This window comes from Podarcis cretensis, assembly GCF_951804945.1.
Source record: "Podarcis cretensis genome assembly, chromosome: 15".
NCBI classification, from domain to species: domain Eukaryota; kingdom Metazoa; phylum Chordata; class Lepidosauria; order Squamata; family Lacertidae; genus Podarcis; species Podarcis cretensis.
Window position 1 is genome coordinate 11,635,465 of NC_137185.1, and position 24,317 is coordinate 11,659,781.

Consider the following 24,317-nt stretch of genomic DNA (forward strand, 5'->3'; position numbering starts at 1 on the left):
CCGACCTATAAAGGAGGGATCTGTGCCTAGATCTGTGCCCTGTGTGCTGCTCAAGATAGATACATGTTTTTAATTGCTTTTTGCTTTTAACTGTTTATAGTTTTACTGTTCAGTTTTGTGTTTTTATATTACTCTCAACCACAGTGATGTATCTTTAGAATATCTATTCATGACTGCTAGCTCAGTCGGCAGAGTGTGAGACCCTTAAATATCACGGTTTGAGCCCCAGCGTGGGGCAAAAGATTCCTGCATTTTACACAGCGGTATATACATATTTTTGTAAACAGAATACAGAGCCGTAGCTAATGCTAGCCCTACTCAGAGTGAAATTAATGTGGCATGGGCTAATGTATGTTAAATACTTCTGATTGGCGATTTCCAACGAAGGTTTGCACACAGCAGGATCACTGAAATAATGGAACCAATTTTGTTATGCCTATTGTTTTCAATGGGTCTGTTCTGAGCAGGACTTACAAAGGATACAATTGAGTAGGACTGTGGTGTAGCAGTTAAGAGTGCTGGACTAGGACCTAGGAGACCAGGGTTCAAATTCCCACTCAGCCATGAAGCCCACTGAGTGACTTTTGATGCCACTTGCTAGCTCTCAGCCTAACCTACAGCACAGGGTTGTCGTGCGGTTAAAACTGAGAAAGGGAGAAGTTTGGATGCCACCATGAGCTGCTTGGAGGGAGAAGCATGTAACCGAGTCGTGACCGACTCTGGAGTTGCGGCGCTCATCTCGCTTTACTGGCCGAGGGAGCCGGCGTACAGTTTCCGGGTCATGTGGCCAGGATGACTAAGCCGCTTCTGCTGAACCAGAGCAGCACACAGAAATGGCGTTTACCTTCCCGCCAGAGTGGTACCTATTTATCTACGTGCACTTTGACATGCTTTCAAACTGCTAGGTGGGTAGGAGCTGGTACCAAACAACGGGAGCTCACCCTGTCGCGGGGATTCGAACCGCCGACCTTCTGATCGACAAGTCTTAGGCTCTGTGGTTTAACCCACAGCGCCACCCACGTCCCTAAACGGAATAATAAACGCAAATAAATAAATAGGGCTGTATCCCACCAAGTTCTGCTCAAAAGTAGATTGATCCCTCACCCCACTGCAGTGGTGATTCTCAAGCTCTTGGCAAGATTGCAGATTCTGCTTACCCGATTTCTCCAACATCTCAGCGCCGTCGCTTTCCAAGGAACGGTTTTAATCAAAGCTGTCATTCTTTAATTAAGCTCCATTGAGATGCCATCTGCTCGGGATACTCTTTCCCCCCTTCCTTTCTTAATAAACCCGTTTCATGTTTTGCCACTTCTAACAAGGATTGTGATTGAATTTGGAGCGTGCAAGCATGTGCAACGTGAACAAATAAACTGGCAAACTCCTTCAAAAGTTGTAAAAGGATGCGTGGAAGGGGGTTGGAAGAATTGCAGCTCCTGTCTCTTAATTGCAATGAAGCAAAAAGTCCCTTCTGCATATAATTATGTTATATACAGAAGCTTTGCGTGGAAAGCAGGAGACAAGTGAAAAGATGGATGATTGTGGGAAACGGCAAGAATTAGTAGCAGAGGGAAAACAGTAATAAAGCAATCATGGGATTCTCTTGCAATTTGGCAGAGAGAGAGAGAGAGAGAGAGAGAGAGAGAGAGAGGAGATTCCTTATGAAAGCCTTCCATAGAATGCAAGCCTGACTACATATGAGCAACACTTGTGATCATCTGGGGCACCAGCGATGCAAGACCTGGTTTAGGAGAAAGGCCTAACATCCGCTGTGATATCACCAAAGGCGCCACGTACCGCACAGCATTGCGGGGGTTTGTTGCATGTGCGTGATGTCACACATGCAACACGTGTACCGTCACACGTGTTGGGAGGAGGCCATGAGGCCTGGGGAGCTGCCACCACCACGGGCAGGCCCAATGAGGCCCTCTGCCACCATGCCTCGGCCCAGTGTAACTGAAGGAGCGTCTCCACCCCCATTGTTCAGCTCTGAGGGCCTTCTGGCGGTTTCCTCTCTGCGAGATGTGAGGTTACAGGGAACCAAGCAGAGGGCCTTCTCGGTAGTGGCGCCTTGACATCAGATGTCAAGGAAATAAACAACTGTCTGACTTTTAGAATACATCTGAAGGCAACCCTGTATTGGGAAATTTTCAAAGTGTAATATTTTACAATGTTTTATGTGCTGTAAGGCGCCCTGGGGACACGGGTGGCACTGTGGGTAAAACCTCAGTGCCTAGGACTTGCCGATCGCATGGTCGGCGGTTCGAATCCCCGCGGCGGGGTGAGCTCCCGTCTTTCGGTCCCAGCTCCTGCCCCCCTAGCAGTTCGAAAGCACCCCTAAGTTCAAGTAGATAAATAGGTACCGCTTTATAGCGGGAAGGTAAACGGCGTTTCCGTGTGCTGCGCTGGTGCTGGCTCGCCACAGCAGCTTCATCACGCTGGCCACGTGACCCAGAAGTGTCTCCGGACAGCGCTGGCTCCCGGCCTCTTAAGTGAGATGAGCGCACAACCCTAGAGTCGGATACAACTGGCCCGTACGGGCAGGGGTACCTTTACCTTTAAGGCGCCCTGACGTGGCCTGGTACCAGGCATGGAGTCCTCTGAAGACGAACAAGACACCTCACAGGTTGAGGACCTTGAGGAGGAGCAGGCAGAGCCCCCAAATCTAATGCTGAGGGGACCCCCAAGCTGCTACCTGATGAAACACCCTGAAATTGTCAAAGGAGGAGAAGTCCTTAAGAGACCAAGCCTAAAAGTTTGGGGTCCAGGCCAAAGAATGGCAACACAGTATTTTTGACTATGACAGACACAAGAGTCTTTGTAAGGAATCTCTTCATGACCAGCAGCTATGCTTAGGAGGTGGTTTAGGAGGCCGCAGTAGGTAAGACCTCTCTCTTGAGCCTTCTAGTTGTTTAGTCTCTGACTCCTTGGATGTGCTTCTAGTTCACTGTCTCGGATTGACCTTGGACTGTTCCCTGACCTTGTTTCTGGTTCACCTTTTGGACCTAAGCTGATTATCTGTGCTTGACCTCGGCTTGTTAGGGCTCTGCTCTCTTGAGTGTTTGGTCAAAGGCTTGACCCTCCTTGGACAGACCCCCCTGGAGCTTGTGACATTCAGCTGCTTCTGTCAGCTGCACCTCCATGGGCCAAAAACTAGGCCAAGAGATGCTTAACAGGCCCTACAGACCCTCTTGGGTGTTAAGACCAGCAGGTGGGGACCCTCAGAAGCTCAAAGGTGGTGGTAGCCCAGGAGACAACATTATCTGCGGCAGTCCTAAAGTTGTAAAATTCCCTCCTCACACCTGGCACCTTCATTGTACAGCTTTCATATGCTGAAGACACACTTTGTTTGCCTTGGCCCAGGGGTAGTCAAGCTTTTAACAGGGGCGTACAAAGGGGGGGCAGGGGGCTGGCCGCCTCAGGCACCACTGGGGGGGGGGTGACAAGATGGCCCGCTGCCGCCCCCCCCCAGTTGTAGAGCAGCCGAGGGTGGCACACAGTTAGTATGGGCGCCGCTCGCGTGGCATCTGTACAGGCTGCCGCGCATGCGCAGTCTGTACAGGACGTTGTGTGTGTGCCACCGGGCTGTTCGCCCAGCTCTGGGTGCCGGAGAGGGTTCCTCCGCCACTACCTTTTTATACCTACTGCCCACTAATGCATCTTTCTTGATGGTAAAATTTCCTTACCGCCCACCAGTGCTCAATGGAAGGATTCAGCTTCTGCCATAGAACCACCAGCCGCCCAACTAGAATCCTGAAACGCCCAATAGTGGACGGTAGGGACCAGGTTGACAGTCCCTGCCTTGGCCTTTGAACACTCAAGATATATGTGTTTTAGTACCCACTCTAGTGCAAGAGAGTGAGGAACACGGGTGGCGCTGTGGGTTAAACCACAGAGCCTAGGACTTGCCGATCAGGTCAGTGGTTCAAATCCCCGCAACAGGGTGAGCTCCTGTTGCTCGGTCCCAGCTCCTGCCAACTTAGCAGTTCGAAAGCACATCAAAGTGCAAGTAGATAAATAGGTGGGAAGGTAAACGACGTTTCCGTGCGCTGCTCTGGTTCGCCAGAAGCGGCTTAGTCATGCTGGCCACATGACGCCGGCTCCCTCGGCCAGTAAAGCGAGATGAGCGCCGCAACCCCAGAGTCGGCCACTACTGGACCTAATGGTCAGGGGTCCCTTTACCTTTACCTTACTAGTGCAAGAGAAATTTGTTTTAAATCATTTTTAATACTGTATTTTATATTACCCACCCCAGGACCCTCTGGTGAAAGGCTGTGTAATAAATATAATAGTAAGAATTTGAGACCCAAATTGGCTTAGTGGGACTGGCCTGCTACCAGGTAGGGCTTCCAAGAACTGGCACCACATTCTACTGTTTTCAATGGGACTTCTTTCTCCGTAAGCATGCAGACGTGGTCAACAATAACTTTAAAACTTTTTTTTTTTTTAAGAGCAAGGCAACACTTCCTTTTTTTTATTCAAAAAGGCCCTGGTGGCAGGAATATAGTGTAAAAATCATTGGAAAAACTAAAAGGCATCGATACATATTGGAATATACACTTTGTACAAAAAATTACACATCGTCAGAGATTTCTTTTTTGTGTGTGTGTGTTTGTGTGTTATATAATCTGAGGTTCCAATTCAGTGAATGAGGTCTCAATAATTCATTGGTCCTGGGATCTGAACGTTGAGACCTCCGTAGTCCAACATGTACATCGGCCATTGCTGGGGAAAAAAGCAAGAGATGGGAAAACTCATTAAAATAAAATAAAATAATAATAATAATAATTTAAAAACACAAAAGGAAATTGCAACACTGCAAATATCGGGCTGCATCAGGGCCAAACGGGATGGTTACATTTGCACATAGTTGAACATCAACTCGGAAGAGCCAGTGAGCCTTGAACCTGCACGGTTCCCCTTTCCTTCTGGTGTGACTGTCAGGAGGAGTTTGGAAGTTTTCACTTGCATTTCATGTTATTTTGTGATGTCCCAACCTGGACAAACAGCAATGAGTCTTTAACTATGCTTAGTGGTTAGTAGCTAACTAAGGTTCATGGCAGCAGGTCAACCTTCAAACCATAGGTTATGAAGCTGGTTTGTTTTTGCTAATCGTATGTAAGATTAACCATAGTTTACAGTTTGGATTAACACATGAAACTGTGGTTAATCAAAGCTTCCAATCTCCTTGTAACCACACTGGGAAAGGAGAGCAGGGAGGAGCTTGATCTCACAGCACTAAACCAGGGTTGGGAGCCTTCATTAGCCCCGAAACCACATTCACCCTTGGCATGCCAGCTGGGGGCACAACCAAAAATTGGACATGACTTCCTACACTCTACAGACACAGCACACACATATACAGGATTAAAGTATTAATCCTGTTGGTAGAACAGGATTATTCTCTTCTATTGGTAGAAGAGAAAGAATTTCATTTCTTCTAAGCTACTGCCTGCTACTCATTGATTTTTAAGCAATTAAATTTTTTAAAGCATTTTAAAAAAGCACTATACCTGGTTAATTACAGTGTGCTTTTATTAAACACAAAGCCTTTTAATCAAATCAGCTAATGTACCACAATGAGTACATGGACTCAGCTACATTAGTAAACATAAAACGTTATAAATGTGTTATAACACTGTGACACCAGATGGTACTGTAGAGCTGAAATCAGAACTCTATGAATTTTTCCATTGTGAACTTTAAAATGGTTTTTCTTCCAGAGCATTTTCAGAATGTTTTTTTATAGCTGTGTAGATGCAGCCCTCGAAACAGTGAACAAAGAACCCCCAAGGGATTCAAGGATCTCATAGGAAGCTAGCACTTTATAATGGGGCCTGTCTAGACTAAGGGTAGCCTCAAATTTGTTGGAGTACAACTCCCATCAGCCCCAGCCTGCTACACCAATGGCCAAAGATGTGGGAGATGCTGACCAGTAATATCTGGAGGTTGGTTTCCCTGGGTCTAGGTGACATTTTTCTAGCCCCAAATATAAGCCATCTCAGGCCGGTTCACAAGCTAGAACATGTGGAGAGGAGGGCAACCAAGATGACTAAGGGTCTGGAAACCAAGCCTGATGGGGAACAGTTGAGGGGTTGGAGATTTTTAGGCTGGAGAAGAGAAGACTGAGAGGTGGTATGAAGGCCATCTTCAAATATCTAAAGGGCCGTCCTGTGGAAGATGGAGCAAGCTTGTTTTCTGCTGCTCTGGAGGGGAGGAGATCCAGCCTAAACATCAGGAAGAACTTTCTGACACTAAGAACTGTTCAAAAGTGGAACTGACTCCCTCGAGAGGTGGTGGACTCTCCTTCCTTGGAAGATTTTAAGCAGAGTTTGGAGGGCCATCTGTCATGGATGCTTTAGCTGAGATTCCTGCATTGCAGAAAGTTGGACTAGATGATGAAGAAGAAGAGTTTGGATTTGATATCCCGCTTTATCACTACCCGAAGGAGTCTCAAAGCGGCAAACAATCTCCTTTCCCTTCCTTCCCTTCCTCCTCCACAACAAACACTCTGTGAGGTGAGTGGGGCTGAGAGACTTCACCCAGCAGCTGCATGTGGAGGAGCGGAGACGCGAACCCGGTTCACCAGATTACGAGTCTATTGCTCTTAACCACTACACCACACTGGCCCTCAGACCCTTGGGGCCTCTTCCAACTCTACAATTCTGTGATTGTAAGTTAGCAATGCCCATTATTTTCAGTGGGTCTACTCTGAGCAGCAGCAGCATTTGATAAAGCCCTTAATCTGAATCCTCTTTAGGGCAACGCTGGGTCTTGAAAGCAGTGGATGTGCTGTGTGTTCAGTCATGGGAGGCCCGATCCACAGTTGAGGTGGTGCAGTCCAGACACAGGCTGACCCTCCCCTTCAGCAAAAACAAGCCCCTTGGTGTATATTTACCACAAGTGAGATCTGGTTGGTTGATGACGTGGACTCCAGATTTGAAGAGGAGGAGGAAGATGATGATGAAGAGGAAGACACGGAATTCCCTTCCGAAATCCTCTTCCGCTTCCGCTTGGGAATGGTGCCATCGTTTTCTAGGGACATCCAAGGGGGACGTGGGTTCAAACAGGAACTGCAGCACCCTTCCTGCTTCCCGCCCCACTTTGCGTCGCAACACAATAAACACACCTTCAGTGCCCTAGTTGTGCGGAAACCACGAGTGCGGGGAAGGATTAAACACCAACCCTCTCCCACTTCAAATCACATCCTCCCCCTGCTAGAAGTCTGCAGAGACTCGCAGGATTCTTCTGATCTTCTTACGAGAAAAGAGAGACTGTTTCGGGGTTGGGGTTTTTCTTTTTCATCTCCCTTCCTCCTCGCTTTTCAACTTACCTGGCTGTTTGGCCTCAGATCCTAGGTCTGCAAAGGGCCTGCAGTGTAAAAAAAATAAAGATAAAAATAAAAATGAATGGATAAATTGAAAAATATGGCATTTGCATAGTGAAGATTGATGGCGATTCTTAAGAAAATGAAACAGACAAAGAAGAGTTTGGAAGCCCCTGTGAAAAGTCTACAATCTTGGAATCAAAACAAAGGAGGTGCCTTTATCTGTGCAGTCAGAGGTATGTTCCATTGACTTATTCCCAGGGAAGTTATGTATAACAGAATGCGCAAGCTTCGTATCCTGACAAGGACCACACCCCCGCAGGGCTCATCAGTCTGGGGTCAATAAGGACATTCCTCCTCCCCTCCTGGTTTCCTATTCTCTCTCCCATCTCTTTCCTGCCCAGTGGGCTACTGTCAGAAACATAGAATCAGAGTTGGAATTCACCCCCAAGGGTCATCTAGTCCAACCCCCTGAAATGCAGGAATCACAGCAAAATAATCCCAGACAGATCCTCTACCATTCCTCACACAGACCCTTGATCATGTTGTCACCCTCATCTGCATACGTTCCAGCTTAAATTGTGGTGCCCAGAACTGTACCCAGGACCTCAGGTGTGTTCTGAGAAAGGCCGAATACAGCATTACTATTACTTCCCTTGATCTGGACACTAGACTTCTGTTGATGCAGCCTAGAATAGGATTAGGGTTGTTGGTTTTTTTGCTGCTGCATCACACTGTTGACTCATGTTAAGCTTGTGGTCCACTAAGACCCCCAAATCCTTTTCGCATGTACTGAATGCTGAAGATGCACCTCTTTGGCCTTTGACCCTTGAGACTTGGCCTTTGACCCTTGAGACAGTGGCAGCGGAAGGGGGTGCGGTAGGGGCATGTTGCCCCGGGTGTCACCCCTGAGGGGGGTGACAAAATGCCGGGTGGCACTCACCGTGGGGCCTGTAGTGCGCCTGAGCCACGTGTGTCTCCTGGAAGTGACATGGTGGCTTGGGCGCCCGCAGGCTCCGTACTGCCCCAAACGGTCCAGCCGCCGTCTCCCCCTCAGCTGTAGGGCAGCTGAGTGGGAGGAGGCAGGCAGACTCCTCGGAGGCCCCACGGAGTGTCCTGCCTCGGCTGGCCCCACCCCTGTGGGCTGCTGGCCCCACCCTTGGGCACAGGGCACATGCGCCACCCCAGGCGCCCGATTGGCTTGCTCCGCTGCTGCCTTGAGATGTCTATTTTTTTAGGACCCATTCTTTTCTGGTGAGTGTATTTGTTTTGAACTGTGGTTTAAACTGGGGTTTGTGTTTGTTTTTGCTTGCCTTTATTTACTGAAAAAGTTTATATACTTCTCTTTAAAATAATACAAAGATATAATAAAACAATTCAGTAATTGTTATTTTGAATGGTTTTAAACTGTCTGTAATGTTTTGTGCAATCAGAGGTATTTTCCACTGACTTATTCCCAGGGAAGTTATGTATAACAGAATGTGCAAGCTTCATATCTGGACAAGGAGCACACTGCCAGGGAATCCTTCGGATATTTGGGGCCTAAGTTATTTAGAGCTTTAAACACCAATGTGTGTACTTAAACCGGGCCCAGAAATGAACTGGCAATCATATGCTATTACGTTATTAGTGAATCATAGAGTTGGAAGGGACCTTGAGGATCATCTAGTCCAACCCCCGGCAATGCAGGAATATGCAGCTGTCCCATAAGGGAACTGAACCTGCGACCTTGGTATTATCAACACCACGCCCTAACCAACTGAGCTATACTTCTTCTTCTTCTTTTTTGGCTAGCCATTGTTTTTGAACTACCATATTTAGACTGTTTCTCAGCGTGAACTGCTTTGTCCCCAGGTACCGAAGAGGAAAATGCAGTGATTAAATGAATTGACCTGTGTTTGTATGTTCTGATAAATTCACTTGCAGCAATTCTGCCGCAATTCAACCAACAAAGCAGTTCTGGTTTCAGGCCAGCAGAGGCCGCTGCGACATTACATATCCAACAGAAGCGCTCAAAGGTGGGAACTGGGGTGCCCTTACTGGAGCTGGTTGGTAACCGCCATCCGGATACGATCTCTGGCTTTGAGGATCTTCTCCAGCCGGTGGATGTCGTAGGTGTTGGGGTTTCGGAAGGGAATGTCGTCCGGCAGGCCAGTCACTTCGATGGCGTCCGGAGTGTCCCTGATCAACTTGTATGGCACCAGGACGGGTCGGTTCAGGCCCAGAGCTTCTCCTGAAACAACAGCAGAGGATATAGCGGGATGCAAAAGGCCCAAGATGGCGAACCCTGCCATGTCTCACAGCCGAAATGAAACCGGCCTGGTCTGGTCCCCATCCTGTTTGCGGTTTCCAAAACCTCCCTGGAAAAGGCTGGTCCTAAACCGTAACTGTGAACTCTGAGTAAAAGTTATTCGGCTACTGCCGCTAACCCAGAAATAGTAGCTCGGGTTAAGAACTTTGCTTCAGGATGAGAACAGAAATTGTGCTCCAGCAGCAGAGGGAGGCCCCATTAGCTAATGTGGTGCTTCAGGTTAAGAACAGTTTCAGGTTGAAGAACGGACCTCCGGAACGAATTAAGTACTTAACCTGAGGTACCACTGTACTATTTCTGGGTTAGCGGAGTCTGTAACCTGAAGCATCTGTAACCCGAGGTACCACTGTACACCATGCATATCTCTCTGCTACTTCCAAGTCTGCTTGCTGCCTCCTTCTGCCCAGTTCATGAGAGAGAATGAATTAAGTTCTCAATCTGAGGTACCACTGTATTGTTTGTCTCGAGTGACAATGGAGTGTGCCACCCGGGGTGAGGTCAACCCCCTGTAGAATCCCAGTGTCTGCTGTAGCGGTAGAGACTCAAAACTGCTGCCTCCTGTGTTGTTTTTGCTGTGCTAGAAGCATTGGACTGACCTCCCTGGGGAGCAAGGCGACCTGGGCTGCCCAGACAACAGGACCACCCCATCCCCCTCTCGACCTCACTGGTGTGATCCAAAGGAAAGAGAGCAATATGTTTGGCACCAGCTTGGCTGCAGGAGTTGCCGGAAGGAGGCATACGAGGATGTCTTAGAGACTTAGCCTTTTCTCCTCCCAAAGATGCCCCGCAAGGCAGCGGGCAGTATGGAGTTTTCCTCAGGGTTTACCCCTGAAGCCTTTCTCACAAATTTCTCCGGCACTTGCTGGAGTTTAGGAGGCCAAATTACACAAGGCCTCCTTCTCGAGCCTTCCTATTGCTGGAGACACCACAGGCCTCTGCCTCTTTGCCTCGCTGAGATGCACTCTGCCCGCCTTCCCTGTGATTCCGAAATTATCCGCCTCTCCCCACAGGAAGCAACCCAGACCCTGCAGTCGTCCACTGAGGCCCTCCTCCATGGGGCAAGAGGAGGACGGCCTTTTCAGTGGTGGCCCCCTGCTTATAGAATGCTTATAGAATGCCCAGGGAGGTTCTCCTGGAGCCATCATTACACATCACTGGGCACCAGGCAAAAACTTTTTGTTTTCTGTCCGCCAGTGTCACCACAGCAGATCTAGTGTCGCTCGCAGAGCAAGGCAACCCACCGTATTTTTCGTTGAAGAGCTCCTTCACTTGCTCTCGGAGAATCACCTTCTCGCCCAAGCGGTTGGCGTCGTCCTCGTCTGCGGAGACAGGAAACAGGGAGCTGTAACCTTGGGAGCTCTTCCTCCCACCCATCCGGTTGCTGACATAACCCACTGCATGGGACACGTAGTTTGCCTCTGCCTGGTTTATTTAAATCGTTACGTTAATTGCCCGCCTTTTCTCCAAGGAACTCAAGGTGGCGTAGGCATGTCTTCTTATTTTATCCCCAAAACAACCTTGCGAGGTGGGCTAGGCTGAGGGTGACTGGCCCCCGTGACCTTCAAGGCTGAGTGGGGATTCGAACTCTGGTCTCCCACGTCCTAGTCCGACACTCTAAACACTACAGTGCACTGGCTAATTGCCTGGCTTGTGTGTAGGAGCTGCATCAAGACTTCGATGTGAGGAGTGGGAGGCGTTTCGCCCTTTGCTCCCAACTGGAATTGGGCAGTGCCGGATGTTTTGTGCAAGGCCAAAATTCGGCCCCCTCCCCGCCTTTTGCCTCCCATTCTGCTCAATTCACTACCATAGTTGTGAAGCCGCAGGCTCGGATGAAGGGTAGCATATAAATTTAACAAACAGATTTGCAAGCCAGTTTGGTGCTTGAGGAGTAGGGCAAATACAGATCTGGTCCTCTGGTGGGCAGGGGGAGGTTCCCCCACCCCCCACTTTATGACAACCATATCTGGCGCCTTTCAGACGTTTTGGACTACAACTCCCATCAGCCTCAGTCAACACAGCTTTGCCAGGAGTTATGGGAGTTGTAGTCCAAAGACCCAGAAGGGCACCAGATTTGGGGTGGGGGGAGAGATGATCTATGGCCTGTTGCCACCCGGGTCTGCAGCTCTTCATGCTATCGAGGATGTCCTGAAGGATTTAGAAGGATCCGGAGGAAAGGGGCTCGGCCTCCCCTTCACTCTTTGAGCTTCACGCCACTTATGCTCAGTTTGGCAGACGTGGGTGTGTTGATGGTAGCAGACAAAGAAAGGAAACTCTGGATGGAAACACACGGTTGGGTATTTTGCTCGGTCTGAAACAGCACCAAGCAAAGGAAGCTGCCTCACACTGAGCAGCTCTTAACTGCTGTTGGACTACAATTCCCATAATGCCTGACTGCTGGCAATGCTTGATGGGAGTTGTAGTACAGCGCCACCTGCAGGGTAGCAGGTTCCCTGCACCTGCCTCAGGCAGTGAATACTGGGTGTAATGCAAGGACAGAGTCTGGACCGTTTTTATCCGAAACCTTGGCTTTTGGCTGCTCAAGCCCCTCGTGACGGCAGAGGCAGGCCTGAAAAAGACACTAATGCAGGCTGCAGAAGACTTTCCCCAGCTATGCTGCGTCCCCAGCTACGCACCACCGATGGGGGAAGTGGCAGGGCCACCAGTGTGCTTCAGGAGTCGCCGGTGTGCTTCAGGAGGTGCCATTGCGCACCAGGGACTGACTGCTCCCGTTCCATCATTGAGACTCATAGTGGTGGGCAAGGTCACAAAAATCCCATCATCCTGGATGCACCCTAGGGTGCCAATGCAGCTGTTGTCACCGGCTGTGTTGCTCTTGAGGACACAAGAACTGCCAGTGGGCAGGATGTGAGTATGATCACCCTCTCCCGCTTGTCAGGCCCAGCTGCTTCAACACAACTTGAGTCCAAAGTACCTAAAGGACCATCTGATTCCTTATACTCTGCGTCAGTCACTGAGATCCTTTGATGGCCACTCCCTGAGGTTCCTCACACCCCTGGGGTTTGGTCAGTCTTTACTAGAGGCCTCCAAGCCTTTAATGCGGCAGTCTGTGCCCTGTGGAACTCCCTGCCACTAGAGGCTCAGCGGGAATTATCCCTGCCTTCCTTCAGGTGTCTCCTATAAACTGTTACTCAGTGCTTTGCAAGGTGACTTTCTGTTTATGTCAGCCGGAATTTACTGCTCTTTTTATTTATCTCACTGTAATTCTGTATGCTGTATTTTTTTATGGAAGTGCTGTCTATAAATAGTTTTTAAAAGTAAACAAACCTCCTTATTCTGCCCCAAAGACCTACTCCGATGCCATTGCTGACAATTGCACTTAATGAGAGATATAAAACGCAGAGAGGTTGTATTGCACCCTTTATGAAATTCATGGCTACTGTAGAACGCCTCTGTCAGCTCCTTCAACCTAGGAGTAAGGTCCTCTCTAGCTAACCTAAGAACATAAGGAGAACTCAGCAGGATCAGACCAGATCCCCCGATGGAATAGCTATGAACAGGTCATGAGAGCCATAGATTTATCTCGCAGTGTCTGCTCTTCAAGGGCACATTGCCACTAACCCTGATGGCTATTTGTCACTGCCTAATCTCCTTTTGAAAGCTGTCCAAGGATGAGGTCCTCAATGCATCTTGTGGCAGCGAGTTCCACAGTTCAGCTGTGAAATGAAGCACTTCCCTTTTTCTGTCCTGAATCTCCCAACTCTCACCTCACCTGACCACAGAGAGGGCCTTCTCTGTGGCAGCCCCTAAGTTGCGAAACGTTTCCCTCCCCACATGGTATTTTCGCAATACAGCTTTTAGAGAACACTGAAGACACACCTGGCATTTTATACTTGAGGTGTACATTTTTAGGACCCATCTTATTTGTGTAATTTTAAGTTGTTTGAAAAAGTCTGTAATACAGTGGTACTTCGGGTTACATACGCTTCAGGTTACAGACTCCACTAACCGAGAAATAGTGCTTCAGGTTAAGAACTTTGCTTCAGGATGAGAACAGAAATCGTGCTCCGGCGGTGCGGCAGCAGCAGGAGGCCCCATTAGCTAAAGTGGTGCTTCAGGTTAAGAACACTTTCAGGTTAAGAACGGACCTCCGGAACGAATTAAGTACTTAACCCGAGGTACCACTGTACTGTGTTTTAATTGTTCTAAGCTGCTGTGGGATCTTTGGCTGAAGTCCAGGTATAATAATAATAATAATAATAATAATAATAATAATAATAATATTGTCTATTTTTCCACGGTACAAAGTGGGTGCAACTCTTAAGATTGCATATTCTCACTTTAAGTGGGGGTAAGAGTCAACCTATAGATCTGTCATCTGATCTCTTGTGCCTGCTTTTAAATATTCAAAGCAGCCTCTGAGAGGGAAGCAATGAAGCTGAACCAGGGCTACATTCACACGCATACATTTAAAGCACAATGATATGCCACTTTAAAAAGCCGTAGATTCCCCCCCCCCCAAAAAAAAAGAATCCTGTGAGCTGTAGCTTCCTAAGGGTGCTGAGAGTTGCTTGGAAGCGACCCCTCTTCCCCTCACAGAGCTACAGTTCCCAGCGTGGTTTTAACAGTCGATCCCTCTTCCTCTGCAACTCTGGGAACTGTAGCTCTGCAAGTGGAACAGGGGTCTCCTAACTGCTCTCAGCCACCCTCAACAAACTACCATTCCCAGAATGCTTTGGTGGAAGCCACGGCTGTTTAATGTGGAACCATGTTGCTTTAAACATAGGGCATAAATGTGGCCCAGGTCAGGGGCAAAGCTCAGGTCAGGGCGCAGTCTTCCTAGCCAAGTTGCCATCTTGCTTCATCTCATCACCACCTGTTATCTATAGACTCACAGAACTGTAGAGCCGGAAGGGACCGCAAGTGTCATCTAGTCCAACCCCCTGCAATGCAGAAATGTCCCCCCCCCCCAATAGATCCCTGAAATTGTGATGGTTGGCAGCCTCTTTGGCTAGTGGTGGGGCACCCCCCCCACAGGCTCAGCCGCTCCACAGCACACCTAAAATGCCAGCTACAGTCCCTGGACATACAGTGGTACCTCGGGTTAAGAACTTAATTTGTTCTGGAGGTCTGTTCTTAACCTGAAACTGTTCTTAACCTGAAGCACCACTTTAGCTAATGGGGCCTCTTGCTGCCGCCGCACCGCTGGAGCACGATTTCTGTTCTCATCCTGAAGCAAAGTTCTTAACCTGAAGCACTATTTCTGGGTTAGCGGAGTCTGTAACCTGAAGCGTCTGTAACCTGAGGTGGTACCTTGGGTTAAGTACTTAATTCGTTCTGGAGGTCTGTTCTTAACCTGAAACTGTTCTTAACCAGAGGTACCACTTTAGCTAATGGGGCCTCCCACTGCTGCCGCGCGATTTCTGTTCTCATCCTGAAGCAAAGTTCTTAACCCGAGGTACTATTTCTGGGTTAGTCTGTAACCTGAAGCGTCTGTAACCCAAGGTACCACTGTATTTAAAATCCACCAGGGCCACAGCCGCTCGGTTTAATCGCATGTTCCCTTAGCCAAGCCTTTCTTGTCTGCTACCATCCATGACGCACCCACGGAGCAACGTACCGTGCAAAGCAGCGTAAGCTTTTTCCAGTGTGGAAATCCGTCTAGGCGCTAAGGAAAGAGAGAAGGGGGAGCGAGAATGAGCAGAGGTCAGTTTTCGCACGAGAACCGAGCCCAAAAGGCTGAGGCTGATCCACACACGATCTCCCGAAAGCTCTGTGCCAACGTTAAGCTACACATCTGGAGGCAAGCTGCCTTGGGGCATTGCACCAAAGGCACCATCACTCATGCCAGTAGCATCTGTTCTACTGCACCCCTGTGGTCAAGTGGTTTTTCCTGGGGACCAGGGACGAGGGCCGTAGCATATGAGTTGCACGTGGAAGATCGTGGGGTCAGTATCCAGTATCTCCAGCTAAGGCAGGGAGAGGCTCAAACCCCCCCCCCCCCCGAGCATCTCTTAGCAAGATGGGGCGGCACCTCTCGCTTGAAACCCTGGAGTCGTAGTAGGCAATATTGACCAAAATGGCCCAGTGGTCTGAATTGGAATGAGGTAGCTCGCTTCCTCTGCTCCTTTTAATACGTTGGGTGGCGCTGTAGTCTAAACCACTGAGCCTCTTGGGCTTGCCGATCAGAAGGTTGGCGGTTCGAATCCCCACAACGGAGTGAGCCCCCATTGCTGAGTCCCAGCTCCTGCTAACCTAGCAGTTCGAAAGCACGCCAGTGCAAGTAGATAAATAGGTAGGTAAGGTAAACGGCGTTTCGGTGCGCTCTGGTTTCCGTCACGGTATTCTGCTGCGCCAGAAGCGGTTTAGTCATGCTGGCCACATGACCCGGAAAGCTGTCTGTGGACAAACGGCGACTCCCTCAGCCTGAGAGCGAGATGAGCACCGCAACCCCATAGTCGCCTTTGACTGGACTTCACCGTCCAGGGGTTCTTTACCTTTTACTTACTTAAAAAACCACTATTTCTATTGTGTGTGTGCGTGCCCTTTAATGTGTTTTATTTATTAAATGTGTTTTATTTATTATGAATGTGCAATGTGTTTTATTTATTAAATTTGAATACCGCCCTTCATCCGAAGATTGCAGAGCAGTTCGCAATGTAAAATAAGACAAGAGCTTCTTTGTTAGGGCAGTAGGAAAAGTTAGCCTTGTGGGGTGGCAGTAAGTGTGCCAGACTAGGACCCGGGATGCTGATTTCAGGGTGCCAACTTGGAACAAAATATGGGGAGGGGGCGTCACTTAATCAATCACAAGACGCGGCACACACAGACCATTTGAATGGCAGTGCCCATCAACTTTGCGGGGCTTGGCTCCCTCAAATATCTTATTGGTGTGTGTGTGTGTGTGTGTGTGTGTGTGTGTGTGTGTGTGAAGGGTCCTCAGCCCCTAGGAGATGACCCCTATGCCTGGTCTCAAATCTCCACTCAGTGATGAGGCTCACTGGATGACCTTGGGCTAGTCACTGCCTCTCAGCCTATGCCTACCCAACAGGGTTGTTGTGTGAGGATAAAACGAGGAGCGGAAGAACCTTGTACGCCATCGTGAGCTCCTTGGAAGGAAGGTGGATTAGAAATGTAATACATGAATAACAATAAATTGCAAGGGTAATATGGGATTTCAATGTACAATCAATCTTGTTTGGATATCTTTTTGAGCATATGGACTGTTTGTATGAATATGTAAATATTTAAATTCAGATGGATGGATTATTCTTATTCTCTGACGTTTCTTTGCTATTAAACTTTTTTTTAAAAAATCATTGCTTTCTTGCTTTAAGCTGAAAGTTTAAAAGGTACTCTGCTTTCAGGTGGGCAAAGCATTCCCTCCCTCTTCATTGCATTCCCAAGCATGATTGCTCCCTGTCCCTGGGCAATTCACGAGACTTAGAAGAAACACTTCTTGATAAATTGGCAAACAGGTCACTAATAATAATAATAATGATAAGTCGCCTTCTACCCAGCAGTTTCCTTCCCCCTCCTTTTTCGGAATAAGCATAATACATGCAACATATGGACCCTAATTACCCTTTTTTTCCTTTTCAAACATATTTGTTCTCCATCTCGCCTGCTTTCGAAAGCCCCATTTTCCCAAACATGTCGTTTTTCAGACCGAAAAATTTTGGGTTACAACATATCCTCTTCACCAAAAGTCAGAGAGAGCTTTCCTCCTTAATACGATTTCTGCTTCTGATGGACTGAGTTCTCAAAATGTGAGCTCTTCATCGGAAGAAGCAATGATCTGCCACCCCCACCCCCTAAGTCTCTTGTTCCCTCACTTGCAAAATGGACTTAACATTGAACTCAGAGGTTTCTGAACTATGAGAGAAGAGGTTATAAAGCACATTCACCATTTAAAATGTTATGGAAGGCCTCTTATATACCACACTGTTGCTCCATCCAGCTTAGTTTTGTCTGGACCAGGGGTAGGGAATTTGTGAACCTCCGGCAGTTGTTGGAAGACAATTCCCACCACCTCTAACCATTAGTCATGCTGGCTAGGGCTGGTGCGAGTTGAAATCCAATAACATCTGGCAGACATGGAGTTAGGGAAGGGTAATTTACACTGACTAGCTCTCCAGGCCTTTAGACAGTTGTCTGTCCTAGCTCCAGACAGAGATGCCACAGGCCGAACCTGAGACGGTCTGCATAAAAAGCACACACTTTTTGTGTGTTTGTGTGTGTTCAATTTATAAACACTCAGCTGTTTATCAATGAGATGTTTTCTGTTGCTCAAGCTTCTGCTGCTTTGCTTGGTCTGTTTATGGGTCATTGCAGTGACTTCTATTGCAATGCAATGTTTCTCATTTTATGCAGTGCCTTTGGCTCTTAAGAGATCTTTTCATAATAAGCCGCTAATGAAAGCCGTTATGAACAAATTGGAAACTTAGCATCCAAAGAAGGCCAATTAGGCTGTTCGAAAACCAAGGTACGACTGCAGTTTATATTAGTTACACAGAACTAGCATTCTTTATAACTAATATGAACTACAATCGTACCTTGGTTTTCAAACAGCCTAGTTCTCGAATGTTTTGGCTCCCGAACGCCGCAAAACCGGAAGTGATTGTTCATGTTTGCGAACGACCTTTGGAACCTGAACGTCAGACACAAGTTCCGCGGCTTCTGATTTGCTGCAGGAGCTTCCTGCAGCCAAGCAGACGCCGCGCTTTGGTTTCCAAATGCTTTGGAAGTCAAACGGACTTCTGGAACGGATTCTGTTTGACCTCCAAGGTATGACTGTATTATAAACAGACCAAATATAAAATGGCTGGACTCCCATCAAACAAAATGAAATATGGCCAGACACATTTTGGCCCTGTGGTCATCCTCAGTTTGGCATGTATATATAGAATATGAATTTACAGGGTAACATACAATTTAAAACAAGCAATGGAATACACGGACACACACATGAGAGAGAGAGAGAGAGAGAGAGAGAGAGAGAGAGAGAGAAAGCAACTACATCTGCAAAGACACACAGAGCTAATGCACATACAGAATGGAGAATACCATGGAGCAAAAATTTAACAGACAATAGGCCACCTCTCCCAAATGGACGGCCACACAAAATTGTTATCTTGCTTTCCAGAATGGAAAGATATACTTAAGTCTTTGGTTGTACTGGACACTTACCAGGCTTGGGAATGAGTCCTTGGAAAGGCCTGGAAAACAAAATATGTATTAATACATAAGCAAGCAATTATTACGATTATCACAATTGATTTAAGTATTTCCTTTCCTTAACTCCCCCCACCCCCAGCCCCATTTCAGTCTTTGTGGGTTATGGTGTGATTTATTTCTCCTGTTTATAATAAGCAATCCCACCCCAAACTTACTTTAATATTTAGTTATCGTGCCATGTACATTTGGCAATAAAGAACTTTTTTTTTATTTTTACAAAAGTGTGTGGGGGGGGGGGGAAATAAGCATTTCCCACCATGTCTCGTACCGTATATACGCGAATCTAATGCGCACCTCAGTTTTCAAAACCTTGAGACCGAGAAAAGTATTTGCTGGTGAATGCAAACGTGCCATCAAATCTAATGCTCACGCTAAATCACAGCATCGTTTGGCCCAGAAAAGTGCGCATTACTTTCGAGTAGCAGGTGAGAGAACCTTTCTGCACCTTCTTCAGCCGCTAGGCCAGATACCTTTGGAAGGGAAATGCATGCAAGTGGTGGGCAAGAACAACACATCCACATTCTCACACGCATACAAACCCACATGGATAGTATGCCTGTAAGCCTAGGAAGAAATCCCGAGCGACTTGTTTTAGCAGAGAGTCATAAATGTAAGCCACAAGGCAGAAGGCCCACTCCAGCACAAACACACTCGCCCTCACAAAAGCACAACCTGGGAAGGATCCCTGAGGAGGGAAATACCTTGTTACCGTGAACTTGATCTTGTCTGCCACGGCTAATATCCTCTCCAGGTTCTGGGAGCCGAAGGTGCAGGGCTTCCGAAAGGGGATCCCCGGGGGCAGCCCGTCGATGATCACAGAGCCCGGGTTGCTCTTGATGCGCTTGTATGGAACCTGGACAGGGTACTTAATGCCCAACGCCTCACCTGAAAGGCAAGCCAGGAAGGTGACAGGTGGGCAGGATGGTACAGTGGTTATAGCACTGGGGTTGGAGGCAGGCACGCCCAAGTTCTGCTTCGGCTTGGTCTTGATAAACGTGGAGTGGAAGTCCGGGTTGGTGATAACAGACAACGCTGTTGGGGCCATGCTGCCTTGCCAGGATCAGCCCCCATATGGAAATGTAAAAGGAAAGAAGGTACTTTCTATCATAACACCGGTCTTGGAAGACCTACATTGGCTCCCAGTACGTTTCCGAGCACAATTCAAAGTGTTGGTGCTGACCTTTAAAGCCCTAAACGGCCTCGGTCCGGTATATTTGAAGGAGCGTCTCCACCCCCATCGTTCTGCCCGGACACTGAGGTCCAGTGCTGAGGGCCTTCTGGCAGTTCCCTCACTGTGAGAAGCCAAGTTACAGGGAACCAGGCAGAGGGCCTTCTCGGTAGTGGTGCCGTCCCTGTGGAATGCCCTCCCACCAGATGTCGAAAAGAACAACAACTACCAGACTTTTAGAAGACATCTGAAGGCAGCCCTGTTTAGGGAAGCTTTTAATGTTTGATGTATTACAGTATTTTAATATTTTTGGGGAAGCCACCCAGAGTGGCTGGGGAAGCCCAGCCAGATGGGTGGAGAATAAACAATTATTATATTATATTATATTATATTATATTATATTATATTATATTATATTATATTATTATGTGGTGGCATGTGGGATGGTAAAAACTTTCTGGGAAATGATATATAATGAGTTTAAGATAACTTTTGCTAAAAAAAACCAGAGGCCTTTTTGTTAGGTGTTATAGGCGAGGAAGTACCAAAAAAAAAGACTCTTTATGTATGCAACGACAGTGGCAACAAGAATGCTTCTTGCCCAGAGATGGAAAGAAGGAGAAGTACCAACTAGCACACTAAGCTGATGGAATATGGCGAGACTGATGAGAAAGATCAGAAACCAGGAAAACCAAGTCTTTTTAAAAGACTGGAATAACTTTTTAACGTATCTGAAAGACCACTGAAGACAGCTGAAATCTTTGGCAGGAATAGAATGACACTTGTAAAGTAAAACGAACTTTGGTTACTATGGCTACATAATAGATGGATTACAGTAAAAGATGCAGAAAATAGAAAAAAAAATTGTCAGAAGTGGAACCCATGGAGGGAGGGAAGGAGGTCTGAAGGTTTGAAAGAACCTCTGTTTATTTTACTTTTTTGGAACAGTTATATATAACTTAACATAAAACTAATAAAAAAAAAATATCAGCCCCCATATGACCAGGAGACAGATCAGAGATCATCACAGAGGGGAAGACTCTGGACATGAATCATCATACCCTGAAACAAACCTCAGAAGACACCACTAGACCAGTGACTTCTGCTGGAGGAGACCTCCAGGGCCTAGAACTATCACTACCACCACAGCCTTTGGAGGCTGCTCTGCTCTCCTCTCACCCTGCTGAGGACTACCTACAAACAGCTCTCCCCGGGGACTCTTGCTTTGAGCAAGATAGAATGTTTAGGGTCTGGTGAGCTCCACTCAAGGGTGCTAAAGGAGCTTGCAGGTGCAATTTCAGAGGCTCTGTCCCCACCTTCAAAAAACTGTAGGGAGAAGATCCAGGTAACTATCTACCTACCCCAGGGCCCCTTCCAACTCTACAATTCTATGATTCTACGAACCCCAAGTGTCAAGATTAGCACCCAGCCAGATTACTCACCATACTTCTTATTGAACAGATCTTGAACCTGTTCCCTTAGCGTGTTTGCAATATCTATCCTCGAAAGCCGAGTGTCGTAATTTTCTGTAAGAGAGAGAGAGGGGAAACTATCATAGAGTTCTGCCCGTTGAGGGTTTTTTTTGGAGGGGACACATCATTTTTTTATAAAACCAAAAAGGAAAGGCGTGGGGGAGCATCCTAGAACAATGTCAAATGCCTGCTCCTTTTTCATACAATTCTGTTTTCATTATTAGGGGGAAAGCTACCAACAAGGGCCATTTCAGCTGAAATCTCAATCATACTAATGTGAAGTAATTTGCCACTCAAATCAGTGGGGCTTACTTCTGAGTAGACGGTAGAAGGATAGGGACGTTTGTCTGAGACCCAGTAAACACTGGGATGTCAACAGTAAAATAAATTAACACCACATAATTTGGGAAATCAGATGGATTGTGGTTGTGGTAGCAGTGGCAGATCTCCATTTCTCACCTTGAAATCCTGGTCTTTTCACCGGTTCTTCTACAAGACGTTCACTTGAGTCTCTCTCACTGGCTGCCAACAGAAGAGGCACCAAGGTTCTTATTTATTTGTCTTAATTTCAACGTCTTCTCTGAGGACTGTACGCATGACGCATCCTCTTCCACATTTAAAGCAGCATCTAGTTATTCCCCTCTTCAACATCCAACCCCACAACGCCCCACAGAGTGGGCTGTTTCTGACCCAATTCTACCCACTGAAATCAATTGGACTTAAGTTGGGTCACACCCTACATTTAACGCGGTGTCATACCGCTTTAAACAGTCATGGCTTCTCTCAAAGGATTCTGGGAAGTTTAGCTTGCCAAGGGTGCTGGGAGTTGTTAGGGAGCCCGTCAAGAGAGTTATGATTCCCAGAATTCCCTGCGAAGGGAGATTGGCTATTAAAGCACTCCATGAACTGTAGCTCTGTAACGGCCTCACCCTTAACAAACCTCAGCTTCCAGGATATTTTGGGCGGAAGCCACAACTGTTTGAAGTGGCATCATAGTGCTTTAAATGTTTAGATGGGGCCTTATCATGCCCATTCGTTGCAGAGGTTCTACAACTAACACTGGATTCAACCCCACAAGTTCTATTTTGAGCTCTTAGGGCTAACAGTATGTCCCAAGGTAAACTGGCCTGTTCCAAAAATGGATTACCTCTTTTGTTAGGTGATCCTAAGGCTCAGGACTGTATCACTGCTTATTCACACAAGCATGCAGGAGCTTCCTTGCCCCCCAAAAGCTTACAGACTAAATGTAAATAAGGAGAGACAATGCAAGAGAGCAGACCCTCCATGTGTCCCTATTTTCCAGGGACTGTCCTGGATTTACAGAAGCTGTCCTGGGTACTGATCCTAAGATGACTGCTTTTCCTTAGGATGTCCCTATTTTCATCAGAGAAGTGTTAGGGGGTATGGAGTTATGCGACCCCCGAGCCAATGAGATAAGTAACTTTAGAAGACATCTGAAGGCAGCCCTTTACAGGGACATCTTAAAAAAATGTTTAGTGTTTAATTATGTTTGTATATATGTTGGAAGCCGCCCAGAGTAGCTGAGGCAACCCAGTAAGATGTGTGGGGCATATATATTATTATTATTATTATTATTATTATTATTATTATTATTGAATAGTACAGACTGCCTGAAGGAATCTCATAGACCATTGATGGTCCACATGACACAGTTTGGGAATCCCTGGGTTCATTAATCAAATCACTGGAAATAAATGTGTTTTACCTATTGTTCCTGGGCTATCAGAAACTGTCTCCTTCACTGCTTCTGTAAGAAGTTCTGGCCTGAAAGAGAAATTTGCAATAATAATAACAGTAATAATGAGGAAACACAGAAAGCTGCCTTCTCTTGGTGGGACGTGGTTGGGCCAAAGCGGGAGGAAGGCTTTGAACTTACTTCTTGATAACAAACCGGATACTGCTGCTTGCCTGGAGGATCTTTTTCAGTTTCGCAATCCCAAAGCAGTTTGGTCGCCTGAGCAAGATCCCGTCTGGCAAGCCTACGACAAAGAGATCTTCCGGGTACATCAGGAACTTGGAATACGGGACTTTGACAGGCTCGGAAATTCCTATGGCTTTAGCTGCAAGCGCAAGAAACAAGCCTTTCAGAAAGGATCTTTGGCCTGAGCCCCTGTATATTAAAGGTTATCGTAAAGGTATCGAAACACCACTGAGCATGTTAAAATGCTTGCTGCTGCCAACATGGTATTACCTCAAAAAGGATATCGATGAATAGGAAATGGTTTAGAAAAAGGTTGCCTCTCCTCATAAAAACAAAAACCAGGACACTGTGTTAATCCTCCAAGGCCCTTTGTGTGCCTCTTCCCCAAGCTCTGGAGGGTGGCAACACAAGAAGGGGCCTTTTTTGCAGTGCCCCCCCCCGTTTGTGGAATGCCCTCCCCAGGGAGGTTCGCCTGGTGTCTTCATTATACATTTTGAGGTGCCAGGTGAAAACACTCCTCTTCAACCAGGCCTCTGGCTGATTAATATTCTAAGCCTTTTAAACGTGTTTGTGTTATTCTTTTGTTTTAACTATGTAATATGTGCTTTTATGGAGAGACTGTTTTTTATCTTGCGACATGCCCTGATATCTTCACATGAGGGGTGGGGAAAATAGCTGTCCTGCCTAGGAAGTTCTAGAGAAGGTGTGAGGAACCCAGAGCCCTTCAGATGTGCGAAGGTTAACAGCAGATCCAGGTTCCAAAAAGCACATTTAAAAGAAAGCAGCCAAGTATCTCACCGTATCTAGCGTTGAACAAAATTTCTACTTGTTTCCTCAAGTGACTTAAAACGTCACCGACGCCATCTGGAAAGAAAAAAAAAAGCAGCAAACTCAGGGATTAACGG

The 24,317-nt window shown here is 47.1% G+C and overlaps 1 protein-coding gene across 5 annotated transcripts in view; it reads right to left on the minus strand.

The window, feature by feature from the left end:
* Positions 1-4,424: 4,424 nt before the first annotated feature.
* GTF2IRD1 (GTF2I repeat domain containing 1) overlaps positions 4,425-24,317 on the minus strand; it is an 88,062-nt gene continuing 68,169 nt past the window's right edge. For 3 of the 5 annotated variants that reach the window (XM_079955505.1, XM_079955507.1, XM_079955506.1), the window contains exons 15-27: positions 24,211-24,276; positions 23,368-23,551; positions 23,197-23,255; positions 21,930-21,992; positions 21,441-21,524; positions 19,532-19,715; positions 18,783-18,811; positions 15,214-15,261; positions 10,877-10,954; positions 9,365-9,557; positions 7,331-7,368; positions 6,896-7,032; positions 4,426-4,722 (exon numbers count right to left, since the gene is read on the minus strand). In XM_079955505.1, the coding sequence (XP_079811631.1) occupies positions 4,654-4,722; positions 6,896-7,032; positions 7,331-7,368; positions 9,365-9,557; positions 10,877-10,954; positions 15,214-15,261; positions 18,783-18,811; positions 19,532-19,715; positions 21,441-21,524; positions 21,930-21,992; positions 23,197-23,255; positions 23,368-23,551; positions 24,211-24,276 (1,232 nt within the window). In that variant the 3' untranslated portion in view covers positions 4,426-4,653. Of the gene's footprint in view, positions 4,723-6,895; positions 7,033-7,330; positions 7,369-9,364; positions 9,558-10,876; positions 10,955-15,213; positions 15,262-18,782; positions 18,812-19,531; positions 19,716-21,440; positions 21,525-21,929; positions 21,993-23,196; positions 23,256-23,367; positions 23,552-24,210; positions 24,277-24,317 lie in introns of all 5 variants that reach the window. The other 2 variants (XM_079955503.1, XM_079955504.1) reach the window with 2 other exon arrangements.